The 22,035-nt window shown below is 37.1% G+C and overlaps 1 protein-coding gene across 1 annotated transcript in view; it reads right to left on the bottom strand.

Annotated features, from left to right (window-relative positions):
• Positions 1–3,063: 3,063 nt before the first annotated feature.
• CDK19 (cyclin dependent kinase 19) overlaps positions 3,064–22,035 on the bottom strand; it is a 114,206-nt gene continuing 95,234 nt past the window's right edge. Inside the window, exons 7-13 of the mRNA XM_060753169.2 lie at positions 20,635–20,778; positions 20,381–20,450; positions 19,215–19,287; positions 17,744–17,841; positions 16,086–16,164; positions 9,565–9,828; positions 3,064–5,936 (exon numbers count right to left, since the gene is read on the bottom strand). Of these exons, the coding sequence (XP_060609152.1) occupies positions 5,805–5,936; positions 9,565–9,828; positions 16,086–16,164; positions 17,744–17,841; positions 19,215–19,287; positions 20,381–20,450; positions 20,635–20,778 (860 nt within the window). The 3' untranslated portion in view covers positions 3,064–5,804. The remainder of the gene's footprint in view (positions 5,937–9,564; positions 9,829–16,085; positions 16,165–17,743; positions 17,842–19,214; positions 19,288–20,380; positions 20,451–20,634; positions 20,779–22,035) is intronic.

The following is a 22,035-nucleotide window of genomic DNA, read 5'->3' as shown; positions in this document are numbered from 1 at the left end:
TTTCCCAAGCTCTATCATATTTATGGTTGTGTCTTTGATCAGCATCTCCTTTTCTGTGGTGATCCCCTGGATTCTAAAAATATAGTATTATTCATCAGCCTTTCATTTCTGTCTCATTCTTGTACATGTTGAACATCAGTGGAGCTAGCTCCCTTTTAGCTAACTGTCTGGTCAGCAATATAATCACACACTTTGCATCTCTGGGTCCTAGGTTTTGATCCTTCGGGCGATTCAGACCTCAATTTCTAGAAGCCGCAGCCAATGCAATGGCCTGACTTCAAACTGATGTCCAAAAAAGTCTAAAAATCCCAAGGTTGAGAAACATTGCTCTACATCGTTATGTCTATAATTTTCTAAACCCAGTGCTGGAGCAATGTAACTCCATGCTATGGATTTTGATACACAAGATCTGTGTATCAGCTCATGTCTATGAGGTGCTATGGCTAAGGGCAATGAGGGAAATGATTGGGAAGGGGAGGAGGAGAAAGTTTTCATTGGCTCCAAAGGGAATGTCTGCTTTTATAGCATTGTGCTTTGAAATCAAGGGAGTTTAGGCATGGTCCTAGCCCAGGTAATGAGCACAATGCCTCAATCAAAACCAAAATAAAACCATGACAACATTAACTGAGGATTGTAAAAAAAAGAATTAAAGGTTCTTCAATGATAAAACCATATTCTTCAGTTTGAGAGAATTCATCCTATAGTCTTTGCAGCCCAAAGTGTACAGATTTTTCATCACACAGCTTCTCGACTTCAACTTTTTATTATTATTACAAACGTATATTATTTTTATTAAAAAATTCACACTGAAGCAATTCAATTTAATTACAACAAAAATAAAAAATAGATGCAATGAACAGAAGCATTGTTTTTAACAGTCTTTCAAGAGCAACATAAGGACAGAAAAACAAACAAACAGTAAAATGCTTTATGAGGGCAAAGCCTGTCTGGTTCAGCTTAATATAGTTATCCAGCACAGTGAGTAGGACTTTTTTAGCCAGCCATTGAGCCCTCCTGTTCCCTTCAAGGGGCCAGGAGGAAAGTGAATCTGGGTGACTGCAAGAACTGGACTTCCCAATAAGATATGTTCACCCACCTGGTATTTGTACTATTTAAACTGATTCAAGGTTGGACAGTTACAATATTGCTCATTAATTGCTAGATTCTTCCTCTTTCACTTCACCAAGATAGTCAATTAAGATCAATGCATGATAATTATGAAGAGGAATGACTGAATCCCCAACGTTGAGCAGTGGGTCTCAACTTGTAGCTCTCCAGATGTTTCGGCCTTCAACTTCCAGAAATCCTAACAGCTGGTAAATTGGCTGGGATTTCTGGGAGTTGTAGGCCAAAACACCTGGGGATCCACAGGTTGAGAACCACTGGTTTAGAGAGAGGTACAGACTACTGCATCTATGTGTGCTTGTGTCTTTAGTGGTGCTGGAGCCTTTTTAAAGTAATTCACCACCCCACATACATAGTAATGTTCTCACTTAAAATATCCCATATCTACCAAGTGAGAACACAATGTGGATTTGAAAGTGTTTTATCTGCAAGCCTGGACAGGCACCACCAACACATGGGCCCCCATTAGTGTACTGAAGAGGCATAAAAGTGGACAGAAACTTAACTATATAATGATAAGACTACAAAGATAAAAGATAAATACGTGAAATTATATATAAAAGAAAACTAAAGAAAGGCAACCTTTCCTCCAAATAGTTAAAATGAAGAAATTACAACAATTTGATAAGTATACTACCTGACAGATATAAAACATTATTTAAACTGTTGTTAAAAAGGGACATCTTCAGTCCACATTGTGTAATACTTTTTAGTGTCTACACAAGACAGATTTTTTTTAATAAAAATTAAATAGTATTAATTTACTAGTAAATATTTTTGAGATAACAGTGCATTAAGGACTTTCCCCCCATAAAGCAATACACATTGTTCTTGTGTGGCAAAATGTATAGATTACACATGGCCTTATGTACAATATGCAATTTTTAAAAAATCTTAAAACAGTTATCTTTGTTTAATGTTGCTTAAGTACCATCACTGAAGATTATGAAGGGAACTAAGCTATTATGTTGGTATAAAATATTATACATAACCAAATATTTCAAGCTTCCTCCTCCCCAACCAACCTCAGGATGGCCTCCCGCCCCACTCCCTCCCCAAAAGATACAGTGTCACAGATAACAGTGCAGGATGCGCAGCTTTCACTAAACTCTTCCTTCATTATGCAGCCTGTGCTAGAGTTCATGTCGTAATTCTTTGCTAATGCTATTTCTTTGCTCCTTTTATTTGAAAACCTGGTGAGAAATAGCGCAGAATATTTGAAGCTGCTCCATCTTCCAAAGTAGCCAAAATTGTGATCGAAAATCCAACATGATAGAAAAAAAGAACCTATAGGTGATGTCCAAGCTGCACATTCTAGTAAGAATCAGTTAACTGAGCCACATAGTTATGAACATCTCTGTGTCCTGTGTTTTCATAAGATACAATATATGATTCATCTTTACATTACATTTTGATTCATGAAATTTCCCCTGAAACAAAGCTACCTCACCTTGGCTCTCTTTAGCCCTGCAATAAATGAGACACTCATCTTATTATACACAAAGAGTTTCACAATAATAGGCCAAGTATGCCCAGAAGCCAAGATACAAATAGAGAATGAGTGCAGTAAACATTTCAAAAAGTGTAAACCTAAACTTTCATCTATCTCCCCTGTCAATGCTTTTTGGGTAGGCCATGAAGCATTCGGCACAGCTACATTTGTATCTGCAGACACTGCAGGGAAACTGAATATAGCAAGCAATTATTTTCCAGCAAATATGCAAATATCACCTTGCCCGTATAGGCAATAATCATGGCCGTCGTTCTAGGGGATTGGAAGCTCATGGAGATAAAGCACATTCAACACACATTGTCACACTGCATGCACAGAGGAACTTACACTTGGACTGTAAAGTTGTCACAGGTGCACTAGAAGATTACAAACCAATAGTAGATTGAGAGACAGAGCAATCGAGGGAGAAGAGGAAAATGAGAATAATGTTCAGTAACGTTCTACGTTGCTGACCAGATATTAGCTCAAATACAGAAAATGAAAATGTGGAGCACAGAGCCCAAGCAGAAAAGAAACATTAGCCCCATCCAACAAAACCAACTCAGACACATGATATACAAAACATTTCAGAGAGTGAAGTTGGGGAGTGGGAACTGTTTCAATGCAATACCTTTTATCTTCTCCACCTATGATGTACTCACTCATTTAACTTTTGGCTCTCAAAAAAGCAACTGCAAATGGAACGATGCCTGTTACAACACTTTGGATTGTTTTAAGAAGTTAACAGAACATTTACCTGGTATTATTAGTACTTTTCACTACTCTAAAGTAAAGTTTGCCCTCTAAGCACACTGATCTACCACTCTGTCGGTTTCTGTTGTAATCTTAGTGCAAAATGTTGGGTGACAGCTTTCTGTGTATCTGGGATCAATTCAAAACAGAACACAATGAGGCATGAGCTCATGATAATACATACATACATATATATATATAGTGTAAATGCCCACTAATGCATATATAAATAGCTGGCTCCTTCTTCTATATATTTTTAAAGCACGTGTTTTTTTTTAAAATACTGGGTACTGCATATATATTCTAAAGTATATGCCTTTTCAATTTTAGTGCAACAAGGTTAGGGCTGGGTGTGCTCAAAAAATCAGCACCATGGTCACCCAAATTCCACACAAAGAAAAGCTGGATTTGCAATCTGTATAAATAATGCAAATTATCATAGATGGTAGATAACTCATTACGCTTTTACTAGTTAAAGGGAAGGGATACAAGTACTCAGTACTAAAGCCCTGTCCCCAGAAATCCCACTCTATTCCTTTCTCCCAGATTCTAAGATTTCGCTAAGTAAGTTTAAAAGCCTATCTTCCTAAGGCAAGAAATCTGTTTTAAAACAAAACAGAGGAGCTTAGATTTACAAGATGTTGAATTATACACAACCTTGAGAATATATAGTGCCCTGAATGAAGTATATCAGCTATATTTCTAGGGCTCTTTCAAAAAATGAGCTGCTTCCAAGTATTGTTGTTTCTAATCACATGTACATTGTTCATGAGCTCTAGCATTTCCTCTGCAAGGTGGTGGTCCAGCAAGCCTTAAATCCAGTTGTTAGTCCCTATTTAGGTACACCCATGGAATTTGCACAAGCACTAACTTACCGTTCAGCAATTGATACAGTGAAATTCACTATTAGATTTAGGCCTAGTACAATTGTTCTGTGTGTGCATGTGTGTGTAACCTTCAGAAAAGAGACATTTCAGTACAGCATGGCTTACCTAGTGTAATCAATCTGGATTAATCAAAGCAGTGGTAAGACAACATAATATGCATTTTAAACATGAAAAGATTAAATATCTTCCAGACATTGTTCAGCAACTTCTTTTTCAATATTTGATCTGATTTGCCTGGATCATGAAAATTTAATAATAACAATAATAATAAAATAAAATAATACTATTAATATAATAATTATTATAATAACTATAATGGCTTGTCAAGGTTCATGATTGCAAGTGTTCTGCAAGTAGGTAGACGCTCATGCGACAAAACTGTTAGACTCTTAACAGTTAAGGTGCCACAAAACTTTTGACTCCTCTTATTTGCTGCAAGTTTCAGAACCAAAATTGAACAAAGGGTTGTGTGGGAAGCAAACAAAACTAATATAAAAGCATACTAGAAATCTACTAAAGAGAGTACACCTGGTCCCTCCCCACAATTTCCAAAGGCAGTAGCAGTCTCCTTTGCCCTTCCTCCCAATGATGCTGAACTCCTAGAGTAGAGTTCCAAAACACAGATTATCACTCACAAAGACGCATTGCATGTACAGATAACCACTGGAGAATACACTACAAAAACTCTTGTTCTATTAGAGCCACAGAAAATTTTGCCTTCCACTTTGCTGTCTTGCCTTAATTTAAAGCAAAGCTTGAATCAGCCGACTTGGAAGATGATGACAAATGATCTATGGTATTCTCTCCTTTGAATGAAAAACAAACATTCATAATCTTCTGTTTGGTATTCAGTCCAAACAAATAACACGGAATAGCTGCTGCAGAGACTTGGGTTGTATATTTTTCTTTTCTTTTCTTCTTCTTTTTTTTAAAGACCTCATCTGAAAACTAGACTAATAAAAAGAGAATAATAAAATACTCTAGAACAGTAAAATCTGCTGTTCTTGACATCTGTGAGCAAAACAGTAATATCCTGTGAAAATAACATAGTGCTTTTAAAAGGTGCATTATACCTGTATAGCTAAACGGATTTGCCTAGTAAAAAATTAATTATATACAAGCTTGAAAAGCCTGGGAGTTCAAAATTCCAAAACTTTAAAATCCTGGTAAAGGGATTTGGAAAAAGAGGAGATTTATGGCAATTTCTACAACACAAGGAAGGTGCACCAGGAATCCTTCAAAAATTCCATAGGTAAAGAAGTTTAAGTGCTGGGTTCAGATCAGACGGTTTCATTCTAGTAACCACAATGGAATGCATGCAAAAGCAAGCGCATGGGAAACTTCACAAGAATCTTCTTTATGGCAAAAAAGCAAGGGAGGAGATTGTCTCTTGTCTGAAAACAATGACTAAATCAAAGTTTTGCTTCAATAATTGTAATTTCAAGATCCTCATCACAGTTTGCATTTTTGGTTCTTCTCATGGTTATGAACTTCATATTGCTGGAGTCCGTTGACTGTTCTTTAGTAAGACCGTCTACAAAGTTTCTTCAGTACCGGTGAGATTGATGGGACTGATGGTACTGAGAGCTCTGCTGAGATGATGTAGAATAACCCATGGTACTCTGGGACTGAGAAGATCCCTGAATGTTGCTTTGGTAACTCAGGCGTGAACTGGAGTGCTAATAAAAAAAAAAAAGAACCACCACACATTTTAATATGGTAGGAATTACTTTGAAAAATCTTTTAAAACATCAATGTTGCAAGGTCTCCCTCCTTACATTCTGAAAAATGTACTCTTACTAGGAAAATAAAGTACTAGCAGTGAAATACTGGGAAGAAAGGTCATTACACAGTCACAAAACAGAATTGAATTAAGGGACACTTGATCAGAACTGTACTCTTAACCACTTTGAGTCCCCCTCGGGGTGAGAAAAGCGATATACAAATACTGTAAATAAAATAAAATAAAATACTCATGCAAAATATTAATAATTTTGTGGTTCCAATTTTATACTTTAATTTTCTGTCATTATACTTCCTGTCAATAAATACATTTTAAAAATTCAATCATTCATTTTATTACAGAATCTTAGGAAGGAATATAGATTCAAAATAAACAGCAGTAGGGGCATCAAAATTTGAAGCTGGATTTGACAACAAATATTAGCTCTAAACAAAAAATACATCCACATTGATATTTCACAGTAATGAAATTTCAGATCCATTCTGGGAATTGTAGGTCAAAACCTGCAGACCTACAGGTTGAGAATCACTGATCTAGACACTATGCTCCTTTTGATGCAGCCCAATATTCTATTGGCTTTTTCAGCTTCTGCATCACATGATTGGCTCATGTTCAACTTGTTGTCCACAAAGACTCCAAGATCTTTTTCACATGTACTGTTGTCGAGCCAGGCATCACCCATTCTGTATCTTTGCATTTTCATTTTTTCTGCCTAGGTCTTACATTTGTCCTTTTGTTGGATCCAATTTAAAGTTACTTGCTTAACTGTAAAATATGGTCAACTTGAGTTCAAATTGAGAAAAGCTTGTATTTTTAATAGGATTTAACATAAAACCTATTAAATAATAATAGAACAATTATCTTTGTCATCTTATATTGATGGACATCAAATAATATATTACATCCCTGAGAAATAAATAGATTTGGATATGGTTTAAATATTTGGGGAACTGAGGACTCTAAGGGATAAATGGTATACAATCATGATTTAGTGTTATCCATGTATCTTCCATGTATCACAAAAATACTGCAACACTGAGATTGGTAGGAACATTATAAAAACACAATTTTCAATGGCTCTATAAAAACAAAAACGTAGTGAGCTCGCACTGATATGGCAGAGCATAACTTTAACAAAATTCAGTAAGATGAGATACTATAGTAACATTATAATAAATATAATACATTTCCCTCCATATTGAATTTATCTTCTAATTTGTCAAAGGCAAAGCTGCATTCGAAACGTTATCATCCTGAGCTTGAAGGAAGCAAATAAGTATTTTAACCCCCCCCCCCCCAATTTACTTAGCATAAACATTATAAATATTAGCTATGGCAACACAAATACAAGTTTTATACAAGTTTTATACAGCTTTCAAATGAAATATTGTTATGCACCATGTACTTTTGTGCTATTAAAATTACTGCTGAGGTTCTAGGAGGATTGGTACCTATAATATACATTAGAACAAACTTCCAGTTTAATCTTAATTGACATGATTTTGAAAAGGACAATAAATATTTGTACTGGGTACTAAAGCATTATTTCAGGCAGTATTGCCCATGTTGTGTAGTGGTTTGGGCACTGGATTGTGACTCTGGAGACTAGACTTTGAATCTCTACTCAGCCATGGAACCCCCCCCCCCCGCCCCCGCCCCCAACCCCGGGGACCTGGGGCTAGTCACTTTCTCAGACTAAGAAGAAGGCAAAGACAAATCTTGCCAAGAAAACCCCGTGATATATGTTTGTCTTAGTGTTGCCATAGGTCGGAAATCATTGAAGGCACACAAGAACAACATTGTAAGCAAACAAAGTTTTAATGCCTTCCAGCCTGATTCCAAGGCTTGCTGTGCTTAGCAAGTTCAAAGACTTCAAAAGGTATTGCGTTCTTTTAATGAAAAGACTATTATCTGTGCTAGATAATATATCCTACCAGTTTTATAAAATGAAGCCATCATATGATTGCTGCTGCAATTAGTAGGACCAAATAAAGTCATGTGGATCTGCTTTTTCCAGAAATGATTCACATAACCCTATGTGAACATGCCACACACTGGGTCATATGAGAAGTTTATGGCATGTATCCAAATTTTTGAACTGAATCAAATCTTGCACACAGCTTTGCAGTTTGATTTGTAGGTTGCTACTTCTTTTATACCCTGACAGATACACACTGAAATTTGCCAAGCATGCAATAAGCTTTACCTCTTTTAATGTGTGTATGTTCATATTAAATGAAATAAGCATTGGAGGTTTTTTTTTGTAATGACACAAAAAGTTCCAGTTTCATCTCTGTACATGTTTGATAAGCAATTTCTGCTATTAACAGCTTCATGTATCAACATCCTACAAAATATGCCCTCTCTAGTCATTTGCTAAGCTGTCTAGTATGACTCTATGACATTCTTGACCAGAAATCCTGCATTTTAATAGGGCTGACTAGTATCAGTGGTTTTGCTGTGAATCAATGTGAAGTCTGAGAATATGGATATGGGGTTTAGAAGTATACAGAAAGAAACATATGGCTGACCACTTTGCCTTTGGAATTACAAGCATTTATAAAAATTAAAAATTAAACTACCATCAGCCTATATCAGTGTTGCTGTATTTACCAAATGCAAACTAATACATTTGGAAAGAATATTATATCATAATGAAGTGGCCTATATAGTCCTGACTAGATCCAGTGATTCAATGACTACTGCAACGCGCTCTATGTGGGGTTGCCTTTGAAGACTGTCTGGAAGCTTCAAATGGTTCAATGGACGGCAGCCAGGTTGCTAACAGGAGCGGCACTCAGGAAGCACACAACTCCCCTGCTGCACCAACTCCACTGGCTGCCAATCTGCTACCGGGCACAATTCAAAGTGCTGGCTTTAGCCTATAAAGCCCTAAACAGTTCTGGCCCAACTTACCTGTCCAAACGCATCTCCCCTTATGAACCATCTAGAATCTTAAGATAGTCTGGGGAAGTCCTGCTCTTGGTCCCGCCTTCGTCACAAGTGCGTCTGGCGGGGATGAGATTCAGGGCCTTCTCAGCAGTGGCCCCTCAGTTATGGAACACCCTCCCTAGGGATATCACATCAGCCCCCTCCCTTTTAACATTTTGAAAAAAAGTCAATACATGGCTTTTTGAGACAGCATTTGCAAATGCAGAGTAACTAACATAGGAATATGGAATGACTAGACAATGGAACCGGACAATGTTTTTAACAAGGAGACACTAATGACTTATGCTTTTATTGATGTTGTTATGGTTTTTATTGTATGTTAATGTTTTTAATTGTATTTATGGTATTGTAGGCATTGAATTTTACCCTGTAAACCACCTTGAGTGTGGGCTGAGAAAGGCGGTACACAAATACAGTAAGTAAGTAAGTAAGTAAGTAAGTAAGTAAGTAAATACTTGGAACAGTTATGTAGGTTCCATTGAGTCAGCAGGTCTACTTTAGGTGGGACTTACAATTAATTTTACACCGGTAAGGGAACATTTAGCTGACATTCCCTTGACCCCTTGGAAAGAAGCAAAATAATATTGGTATAAAAAGAACAATTACCATACCTGATAATCCGAAGGCATGACAGGCCCACCTGAATTTGCGCCTGAAGGCCCAATGCGTGGCTTCTTATTTGGAGGTACCTGGTTGAGGCTGGAGTCCTGGCTATGCTGGAGACCTGCCCCAGTGCCACCGCCTCCTGCTCCACCACCCCCTGCAGTTCCATTTGTTTGGGTACTATTTTGTTGCTGCTGTTGCTGCTGCTGCTGAGGTGCTGCTTGCTGCTGAGGTGCTGTTTGTTGCTGATGTTGGTTCTGCTGCTGTTGATTCTAAACGATTGAAAGAGGGAGTTTGGATACCCAGAGTTTGGAAACCCATTTCTACAGTTGTTTCTTTGAACAATCCTTAGAAATATATTCAAGATTATATTCACTATTAAATACTGTTTAGAGAGTCAATGTGGCAAGTTTGTTAGACGAGTCAGACTATGATTAGGAAGGCCAGCTTCAAATCCCTATTCACTCATGGAGCTCCTTGGGTGAGCTTGGGCCAGATAATCAACCTGCACTAGGGTGCTTAGAAGTAGGAAGAACTTGAAGGAAATGTTGGATAGCAACAGAAATATTTGTCAAGTGTCTCCCTCTTCAGAAGTTGGTGGGTGGAGATGTAACCCATAGATTGCTCCTCTGCACACACCAGAGAACGAAACTGGCAGTTTCAATGAAGAGCAGCAGTAAACATAGAATTCAAAAATAGTAACTGAATTCCAAAGCAGCTTTATGACTATTCATGCAAGAAGGCTTCTCAATTTCAACAGAAGGCCATATGTTACGGTACTTTGTGTATGTGCTTCATTTGGGCTACATGCAGTATAATACAAGAGGTTTTCTGGAGACTATATAGCCAAAGATCTAAAAGTTTGGAGCTTCTGTTGAAGGTTTCACCAAAATGCACACATAGAGAGAAAGAAAGAGAGAGAGAGAGAGAGAGAGAGAGAGAGAGAGAAAATCAAGAAAATCAAAGGATAAGATTCCAGAGTTCAGGCTGTTTTGAAATATTGAGTGATATTTCAGGATAAGTTTACATAGGTTGACTTGCATTCTAGTTTTGAAGGGTCATGACATTTTACAGATAGAATGATCTGTGGTCAGAGGGTATTTGCTCAGGGAATCTGAACCTTAATCTAAATTGCATTCCAGTTCAGAGAAATGTTCTTTTAATACATCAAAACAAAACAAAACAAAACAAAAATTCACCCTGTCTTCTGCTGATATCTATAACATTTACACAGGTTTTTTTTCTCCAACGAGCAGATGTCTGAGACTAGGTCTGATATCTTTTGTGTATGAAACATGTGGTCTGTCCTTGATATACAGTACTCTCTGTATATATAAGTTAGTCTCTAGGTTGCACTGGAAATTCTAGAGTTTTAAAATAACTGGTATGCCGAGTTTTTAAATAAGAAATGGCTAGATTTTGAGGCAGAGGGTGAGAGTACTATGAAGAGACATAATACATGGCCAAAGTCACGTTGTACAAAACTAATTGGCTCAACCTGGGACCCTTCCAGGCAGGCCCTATATCCCACTATCTGATCCTCGGTTTTCTGTTTATCCCTGATTATCTGGCAGTGTGGACTCACATAATTCAGTTCAAAGCAGAAAACTTGGGATCAGATCCTGGGATATAGGGCCTGTCTGAAAGGTCCTCCTAGATTGCTTTATTCATTTATTACTCTCATCTTATTGGAAGTGCAACTATAAAATAAAACTGCTTTGCTGATTTAGACAAAATTTAATAAGTGAAATAATGCTTTTCCAGAAGCATATGGCTTTTTGGAAGTTAACAAGCAGAGTAAAGATATGACAGTCTTCCCTTGCTTGTTCCCAGAATCTGGTAGAGATGTCCTGCCATTGAATGGGAAGGTTTCAGTAAACTAGCCTGGGTGATAGGTCATGTGTAGAGCTTTCCTCCATGAATTTGTCTAACTCTTTTTAAAAAAAAAGCCATCTATGACAGGTTAGATGCAGCCCCCAGGGCCAAATTTCAGGGCAAATGCCAGTGACTAGAGGGGTAAGGCAGGGCTGTACCTTAGCCCCTACTTCATTTTACTTATTCCTGAATGATCTCAAGGAAGCCATGATGGACCTACAAGGCCACCTGTTGTATGCAGATGATACAGCCATCCTCTCCAGGTCTAGACCAGGGCTTATACACCAATTCAGGAAATTTACAGAATATTGCAAAACAAATGAGCTAACTATAAATTTCAGCAAAAGTTATCTAAGCTAAAAGCTGTTACCATGTCTTGTGGAACATAAGAGAGCACTACACAAATATATTCTGAACCTATAGCCAAACAACTCTTTGCATTATCTGTGAGTTCTAGAAATCGAGGAAATAGAAAAAAAACTGATGTTGTTTTTCCTAACTACAACTTATAAACTTTTGTAATATTCTATTGAATCTCTTCTAAAATATTTTCCACAAATTTTGGATCAGTTTACTTGCCTTATTCAGCTCTATACCCCTTCTGACATTCTACTCTGTGGTAAACCAAATTTTGAAGTTTCCACATAAATGACAAAATCCAGCCATATTATATTGTAGTCACAATTTTTTACTTGTCAAAAGAAATGAGCAAAAACTGTGTTTTCTGCTCTTTTTAGGGAAGTCAAAGTGTAAATAATATCTATGCACTGAAATCCATCCTATCTTTTCTGTGATCAAATATAACTGACAATTCTGGAGGTTATGCAGTTCATACACATATCTTCTTGAGAGCCTTATGTTCTACATTCACCTCCAATTAAATACTTATAAATGAATTAATTTTACAGGAAAAGTATTAATACACTATTAAACATATTTAAACAAGTTCAACACATTCAAGCAATGGACAATAATACTGTACTCCTCAAAGTACTTTTTCAGAACTATAATTCATTCTGAAGATACATTTCCAGAATTTTCCAGGAGGAGGCTTGTTCCTTGGCCATTTTTGGTCTTATGCTTAGTATATGTGTCCCATGTTCCTCCCTGCTCAAGAAAATTATTTTATCTCAGTGTGCTGCCTATTTTTCAGAGGAAAATGCTGCTGCTCAATTGTAGAGTACATGCTTGCTGTGCAAAATGCCCCGCATTCAGTAACAGGCATTGAGAAAGGCTCCCATCTCCAGCCATAGGCAAAAAGTATTAGCGGTCAAGATCTCCCTCTTCTGCACCATCTGGCTATTGGTGGATTATAATCAGTGCCATTCATAACTATCCAAATCCATGGTTCAATACCAAATGAAATCATCTTACAAAAAAAAGCATGGCACAGAAAATGAAGCCTATCTAGGACATATGTTTTCCAAAACTTTACAAAGAAAAAAAATTAAAAATCCCCTTGGAAGGAGCTGGCTGGATGAAATGCTACAGTCTGACCCATAAGCTGTACTGCTGGGTATAGGGGGGAGCAGCATAATAACCAGCTATTCAATCTTTTCTTATGCTTTGCAACACCTGATTCACAAGAAGCATTACTTGTCATAATACGTGGTTAGCAATGAAGTCAGGTAATCACTAAAATAAACTTTTAAATAATTGGATTAGGTGTTCAGCATTCCTTTTTCCATGTCTCTTGAGTGCAACAAAAGGGCTTCATTGTAAACTGCATACCAGCAATGCAAAGCAAAAGGATTTCCACCACTAATGATGCAAACTCTGTTATCATCGCCAAGAGCTTCAATTAAAGCCACGCTTTCACTTTTATTGCAAATGATGACATGCCATTCAGGAATGACACTGCTCAATGAAACAAGCCAGCCAGGGCTATAGTATTCAATTGTATATTAGCTTTCTATCTCAAAGCAATGTGCTGCTTCCACAGATCATAGTGCAAAGTATCTGACTGAAATGCAACTGACTGAACTGTAGCCAAATTAAATAAAGGAAAACCTTTATTCAGACACCTTGCTAAAACCTGGAAAGTCTATTTCAGAAAAAAATATTTGTAACAAATATTAGGTTTCATAAGTCTGGGAATCGACAAATTTATCTGAAATTATTTAGGATTGTGTGTGTGTGTGTGTGTGTGTGTGTGTGTGTAAAGATGGAATGTGCTAACTATACAAATTCATTCCACCCCTGTCTCAAGTTTCTTTAAAGATTATTTTATAGCAGATCAGACACAAACCAAGCCATTGACAATCACTGTGAAAATGGGAAACATCTGAACAGAGCAAGACCCCTTCCACATATTCTCCCTCATTATTCTCATCCCTTCTGCCATCTTCACCCACATTTGCAAGATCTATATCCCTGGCAATACACTACAGACTGAATATCCCTTATCCAAAATGCTTGGGACCAGAAGAGTTTGGGATTTTTAACCTAGATTAGAACACCTGTATTTTTATGTGTGTATAGATTGAGATACCTTGGAGATATGTTTCATATACATATAACCTGAAGGTAATTTAATGCACAATATTTTAAAAATATTTTTGTGCATGAAACAAAGTTTATGCACATTGAACCATCATAGAATCATAGAATCCTAGAGTTGGAAGAGACCTCGTGTGCCATCCAGTCCAACCCTCTGCCAAAAAGCAGAAAAATCACATTCAAAGCACCCAAGACAGATGGCCAGAAAGCAACAATGCTATTTAATTCGGCACATGGACAAATTTGGATTTTGGAGTAATTCGGATCTTGGAAATCCAGTTAAAGAATGATCAACTCTACCTCTCCTTCTCTGAAATGGTACTTCAAAATCCATCCTTATGTGGTGCAGATATGCACTCTCTCTCTTTGAGGCATGCAGAGACTCTTTTATTTATTTATTTATTTATTATTATTTGATTATTTAATTTATTTATATCCCGCCCTTTTCACCTGAGGAGACTCGGGGCAGCGCACAATTTGATGCCTTGAACGCATACCAACATAAAAATAACATATGCATTAAAATCACATAATTAAAACATATCAAACAATTGTCATCTATAGACTTAATTCTTGCCCCACATCCGACATGTTCGATGGTCTCCCTCCTTACTTTACTCCCTCTTTACTTTTCTTCTTATGTATTAAGTGCATTACCTGTGCACTTAACACTGTTGTCAAGAGTAAAAGTGCTTTGCTTCAAAATCAACTGCCTCCAATTCACAAAAGTTATTCATGCAAGAAAGTGCTTGCATTCTTGGAGTCACTCTCTTTTCTCCTTCTATGAAAAACACTTCATTTGCTGCCACAACTGGATCCTTACCTCCACACACTACTGTCAAACTTGTCATATTACTGTATTATTTCATCACAGAGCTTTTCTTTGGACTTATTCCAATGCTACCAACAATGATCTTTGAGATCAGGCAAGCGATGAATATAAAACACCCTGACACGCAAGATCAGGCTGAATGCTTGCTGCGACACATGGATATTGCCACACCAAAGAGATCTTTAGATATTACCACATTAACCACTTTAGATATCACCATATCAAACAGATCTTCAAGGAAATCTGAAACAGAGCATACTTCAGATCTTACTCCTGATATTGCCACTCCTTGTCTGTCCCTAGCTAAGTACCAATCACTGCAGAAATCCTAAACTAAATTAAAGTGAAAGGCTGGCTGTCAAGATACTGAAAATGCTGGATTCAGATGAACACCTACATCTCAGAGGATCTTATCTAGTGATGTTCATATAAACTGAAGTGGAGTGAGAGAAAAACAAGACAGAATGCTGAAAGGTTGCACAAGCAAAGGAAGAAAGAAGGGGTGTACTGCCTCCTATTACTATCCTCTATTTCTGAAAAAATGGAAGAGAATTGCTCTAGTACAGTCTATTTAAAAATTGCTCATGGTGCCCCAATGAAGCTAATATTAATAAGACACCAGTCATATTGGAAAGATAGCAGTATGCAAACCAAACAAGAACAGATAAAAGAGGAGCTCAAACCAATTCATAAAAACAGCAGATTGCTAGGGAAAGCAACTGAGTTATAAACACATGTTCATATCTGGCTCTCCTCTAAGGGAAGAGGTTTCCGCAACTGAGCTGCCCTTGTCAAGATTTGAGAACTTGCATTCCAAAACATAAAACAGAGCTATAAGATGCACATTATTTCAAAACCAATACCCTGAAGTCAGGTCTGTGTGTGTGTGTGTGTGTATGTGTGTGTGAAGCAACTATAGAAAAGAAGGCTTAGCTACTTCCAAAAACAAATCAAACTCTAGTGCTACCAAGAATATAGGACACAAAAAGCTGGAGGGACATTTCTCATCAACTGCAGGCTCTTTTAAGACATCATCAGTTAACAGATGATTACAGCTTAAGGCCTTTTCTCTTTCCTCCTTCAGCCACGTGTTATTAACAGTGTCTAAATATACCGAACAGAACTGAATACAAAGTAATCCAATTGCTTAAAAGTTTTCATGCATGAAAATTATATACTTCTCAACTGTGTCCCATGACCTTCTGCTGTGATGGGTCTTCACCAGTAATGCCTGTGTGTTCAGTGCAAGCCCTGGGTCCTGACAGCTTTCTTTTTGAAGAATCGTGATTTGTCTTTACTACTAAAGTGATATTTGGACTGTACCTTATCCCCTTTTTCTTCAGGCTCATCCTCATTGAGAAATTCTCGTTTTGGGTAAGGAATCTGGCAACCTGCAAAAACACTGGAATAGAAGGGGGGAAAATTAAACGGAATTATATGAGAATGTATTAACGTACAATGTTGCATAGATTTTAAAGTCAATTATTAGCATCCACACTTTTGTTTTGCACAGTAGTATTTCAAAATGATAAGGGAATTATTATTGCATATTTGAAAGATGACATAGAACTGGATTTAGATATACAGACAATCCCTAACTTACTTTTGTTATTTTATTGTTTTATCTCACTCCCACCCTCCTCTCCTTGTATACAGCAAACTACAGAAGTTACATTTGAAATATCCATCTCAGTCTTAATTTTTCCACTCCACATCTTAAACATTTTCTAAATAATTTCTAATTGGTTCCCACATCCTCTTGATTATTGTAACCTTTTCAATTTGATCTATATTGTTACATTTGCAATTGGATCTAAGGAAGTAATGCTACCCCTCTATTCTGCTTTGGTTAGACCACATCTGGAATATTGTGTCCAATTCTGGGCACCACAATTCAAGAGAGATATTGACAAGCTGGAATGTGTCCAGAGGAGGGCGACTAAAATGATCAAGGGTCTGGAGAACAAGCCCTATGAGGAGCGGCTTGGGGAGCTGGGCATGTTTAGCCTGAAGAAGAGAAGGCTGAGAGGAGATATGATAGCCATGTATAAATATGTGAGAGGAAGCCACAGGGAGGAGGGAGCAAGCTTGTTTTCTGCTTCCTTGAAGACTAGGACGCGGAACAATGGCTTCAAACTACAAGAGAGGAGATTCCATCTGAACATTAGGAAGAACTTCCTGACTGTGAGAGCCGTTCAGCAGTGGAACTCTCTGCCCCGGAGAGTGGTGGAGGCTCCTTCTTTGGAAACTTTTAAGCAGAGGCTGGATGGCCATTTGTCAGGGGTGATTTGAATGCAATATTCCTGCTTCTTGGCAGGGGGTTGGACTGGATGGCCCATGAGGTCTCTTCCAGCTCTTTGATTCTATGATTCTATGGTTATTTCCACATTTAATGTATTAACTATATACTTATACCACTTACTCAGTGTCCATTTTGTTTTATCTTTCCAAGATAGGTTTTGTAGGTTTGTTCTTAAGTAAAATTTGTTTGTAAGTTGGAACATGTACATTTTAAGTGTAACTCCATCCATACACACAAACACACAAAACCGCTGATAGTAGAGGGAAGGGTTAACACCCCCATGGTGAGAAAGCTTCAGTGGAGGCACCTTTCCCCCATGATAATACTTCTTCCAAGAGTGAATTTCTCTTCCAAAGAGTATATTTTTCTCATTTCCTGTTGTCTCACCTGTTCTTAACTATGAGTAATTTGTAAGTTGGATGTTTGTAACCCAGGGACTGCCTATATCATTCTGTTCATGGAACAGGTTAAATGAGTGGAAATGAGAAGAATGATTCCTATGACAGTTCACAGAGCACCCTCAAAATCTTATCTAGAAGGTTGAGACACCATCAAGTGCTGGCATCCAGGCAGCACTATAAGGCAGAGCACTGAGTCCATTAGTATATTTAAGTCTCAGAGAACACACATTTATAACCTGGAGGGAGGGGAAGCTGTAAAGAACAGGAAATACACATACTCTGATGTAGGCAGTGGGTCTTCCTGGAAATAAGCATCCTGCAAAGCTTGCTCTGAGGTAATTCTTTTTGTAGGATCCATCGTGAGAAGTTTTTGAAGCTATGTAGTAAAATATTAGAAGAATTAAATTTATATGAATATTTAGAACTTATTGGCACTCGTGGAAATATAAAATCTGAATAGATTCAAGTTTTCTACATAGGATTTACTGCACAGAGAATAATAATAATAATAATAATAATAATAATAATAATAATAATTGTGTCCGACGTGTAATCTAATACAACACCCAACAGAGTGATCTTGTCTGCTGTGGACTCATCTTGTTGTGTTTCAAATAATAACAACAACAACAGCAACAATTTGTATACCGCCCTATTTCGCCGAAGAGACTCAGGGCAGTTTCCAACATATAAGGCAAAACATTCAATTGCCAAGAAGAAAATCATAAAAACAGATTAAAATAAAAGCATCATAAAACACAAAAATCATACTAAAACACCGCAATAAAGATTTAAACCAATTGCAATTATAAGTCCATCAGACAAGGTTCAATAAAACCAAAATAGGCATGGTCAAGTAAAAAAGGGCCGGGCAAGGGATAGTGCAAACAGTGTATCATGGGGATGGGGAAGTGGAGAAAGTGCAGAACAGAATACTGACTGATGACCTAGGGACTGAGCCTGGGGACTAATCATTCTTGAAAACTTGCTGGAACATCCAGGTTTTCAGGTCCATATGGAAGGAACACAGTGTGGGGCCTTGCCTAATCTCCCTAGGGAGGTGTTCCAAAGTCAGGGGGCTACAACCGAGAAGGCCCTCGACCTCGACCTCACCAACCATGCTTGTGATGGAGAAGAAGTGATGGAGACAGAAGACAATACTATATAATAAAATGTGAGCCTTATTTTAATTTAAAAGGGCATTCTAGGAAAAAGTAAAACTCTCTGAACATCTAAGATCATATTAGTTTCCAATGAGGAATCTTACAGGGGAATGAAGAAGACCTGTCTGCAAATAGTTTTGATGCAAGAATTAGCAATGTTAGATTTCAGTTTTGTATAAGCTCTTGAATGTATGCCACCTGGTGACCTGTCAACCATTAATAAGTCCCAGAAGGCTTGGGTTAATCAACAACTCATTAATCAGCCTCAGTGAAATGATTAAAGATTCTAAAAACACAAGAAATAGTGCAGAACATCAAATGATTGGAGAGTTTTCAATGCATTACAATTTTAAATATGTGCATGATTAGCCTTGTTTTTACCAAAGTAAGGTGAAGCTGATATGCTTAGCAAATATTCCCAGGAGTAAGTCCACCTGAACGCAATAGGGATTCCCTCTTAATAGACATACATAGGACTAAGCTGTTGATACCACATAATAAAATAAATGCATCAACAGTACTACAATACTAGCCATATTGTCAACAGTGCTATGGGACTGGCCAAACAAACAAAAACATAACTCACCAAGAGGAATACTTTGCTGTCAGGCTTGACTTTGTGTTTTTCCATATATTTTATGAGGCTACTATTGGCATAACTGGAAAATCAAATAGAAAGAAAATACGTTTCAAAACAGTATTATCACAAATAAAATATATACAATATTTTTCTTCTTGGTTATTTATAATGCCAGGATTTTTAAAAAATTAAAGTTAATTAGGATTTTAGTTACTAGCCAGACAACAGCAGTTCTACACATTCCCTAGTCCAGGAATAGGCAATTTGTGGATCTCATCAGCCCAGACAGCATGATCAGAAGTCAGGGATTATGAGAGCTATTTAAAATGACCAATGGTTTAAAGGTGCTTTTAAAACTGGCACAATGCACTGATAGCAGACTGTCTCCATGGCTGCCATGTTCTGAACCAGATGAATCATTCAGATAATTTTCAAGGGCAGCAACACATTCTACACACTAAAGTAACTTAATTTGAATACAGGAAGCCTTTGTATTTTAATATCTGAATTAAAAACAAGAAGATGGCTACATTCAAATGTAAGGTTAAGCCAAAGTTCTGTACTAAAGACTCCCTGCAGTGAGCCTGGGCATGTGAAAAGAGGACAAATTTTACGCAATTTGAAACAACTCTTTTCTGATTTCCTAGTGCTAAGCAACAACATTACGGTAATGAGAACTGGAATGGTATAAGGATGATGAGACTGGCTATGATTCTACTAAGAGACGAAGCGGATTTTTATGTAGTTTGTATTTGTTGTATAGTCATATGTTGTTGATACTGGCCTCTGTAACTGTCTTTTTATGTGTACTGTACACCGCCATGAGTCGCCCGTAAGGGCTGAGAATGGCGGTCAATAAGTGCATCTAATAAATAAATAAATAATATGATTCCTAATCTTGATATGGTAACTATCTATGATTTGTACAAATCAGCTCCCTACCCAGGCAAAACAGGAAAGAGTTCTTTGTTACACATCATGACCACAATCTTCACACTTTCATCCTTACGTGAGAAAAGAGGAAAAGGGGGAAGAATGTGCATATCCTCCATTTGCCATGGTAGTTTCTCACACCAACAAAACAGGCATTATTCCTGGAAGAGGTTGCTCAAAACCTGATCCCAGTGACCATGTTTTTGAAAGTACTGTAGATCTAGATACATATCACTTACGTTGTTCTCCTAAAGTCTTTTTGAAGAGTAGGATATTCTGGCATCTTCCTAATGTCTTCCCAGTCTTTATCTTTGTAGAAAAGAAATGATTGGCAATTAAAAAAAAAAAGGTTAAGTTACTATATTTTAAAAAACAAGTAATACTTGCTTGCCCTCCAGTGTCGTGTGCATATTAGTAACTAATTGAGAAAATCCAAATAAAGGATTTTTGCAGGAAGACAAATTACGTATCTTTTTTAGTGGCATTAAATTACCTGCAGGAAATCCCATTACACTGAATATGCGATCAAGTTGATCATGATGAAAAGGATTGCTTGTTTTAATGTCTTCCTGACGACAGTGAAAGATGGGTTCTGAAGTCAATAGTTCGGCAAATATACAGCCAATGGCCCATATATCTAGGAAATATGATCAGAAGAAATGTTAAATGCCCTCATTATTTCTCACCAATAAAATACGACATTTAATGGCTATAATAAAACAATACAGTAAAATATACAGAATATTTTAAAAATAGGATAGTTCTGCTATACTAGAAAAACAAACTCACTCATAAATTTTACTTGAAGGCACTATTTTGTAGTTAGATACTTTATAGAATTGTTTAAAAGCAGAACACCCTCAATCACTGTTGACAATATAAAGTTTAACTGATTACATGAAATAAAATAAAGCAAAAGGTAAAAATCTTTATTAGTATTGTGAAGGAATATTAAACATTCATAGAAGCAGGGATGGGAGGAAACATACAAATGATCTCTTCAACATTATTGGCAGGCATAGAACATAATTCAGCAAAAATAATTTTTGAGTTTTTCAATAAATAAATAAATATTCAAAGTTACAGAAAATATTCAAAGATACGGAAGTTTTGGTTTAAGGTTCACTCACATTACATTTTAATTAAAAAATACATTACTGTGAGCTATATGTACTAAAGAAGTGATTCTCAACCCGTGGGTTCCCAGATGTTTTGGCCTTCAACTCCCAGAAATTCTAAGACCCACAGGTTGAGAACCACTGTACGAAAGGGAAGGCTAAAGTTGCAAACACTCTTAATGACAAAAGCTACTTCCCAATCAGTTTAACAATGATATTTAATGAACCGAAGAGGACAGAATATTTTCTATTTATTTTGGACTTTTAAAATCAAAATCATAACTATGTACACCATGTATCAGCCAGAATTCCATTTTATACAATTATAGTATAACAATGCTGTGTGTCTTCAAGGCCTTTCTGATTTATGGTGACCCTAAGGCTGTGTTGTCCTAGAGGATTTTCTTAGAAAGATTTGCTCAGAACGAGTTTGCCACTGCCTTTCCTGGAGACTGAGGGTGTGTGGCTTGTCCAAGGTCATCCAAAAGGTTTCCATGGTAGAGTGGGAATTCAAGGTTGGTTTTCCAGAAATGTAGCCCATACTGAAATCACTGCAACATGTAGGTTCTCTGATAAACTCCTTCACAATGATTGCCAGCACTAATTATTTTGTCCATTCCAGTGACTGCCTAAAAGTAAGCTGGGAAGATGGGGAGAAAGTATGAAAAATGCATACCAAAAAGGATTTACATGGATCCAAAGGCTTTCTGAATCACAATAGTCACATACAGAAGGCAGTCTATATAGAAAATAGAATGGGATTTTTGGGTTAGTAG

This window comes from Anolis sagrei, chromosome 1 (assembly GCF_037176765.1).
Source record: "Anolis sagrei isolate rAnoSag1 chromosome 1, rAnoSag1.mat, whole genome shotgun sequence".
NCBI classification, from domain to species: Eukaryota; Metazoa; Chordata; class Lepidosauria; order Squamata; family Dactyloidae; genus Anolis; species Anolis sagrei.
This window is presented reverse-complemented; position numbering and strand designations above follow the sequence as displayed.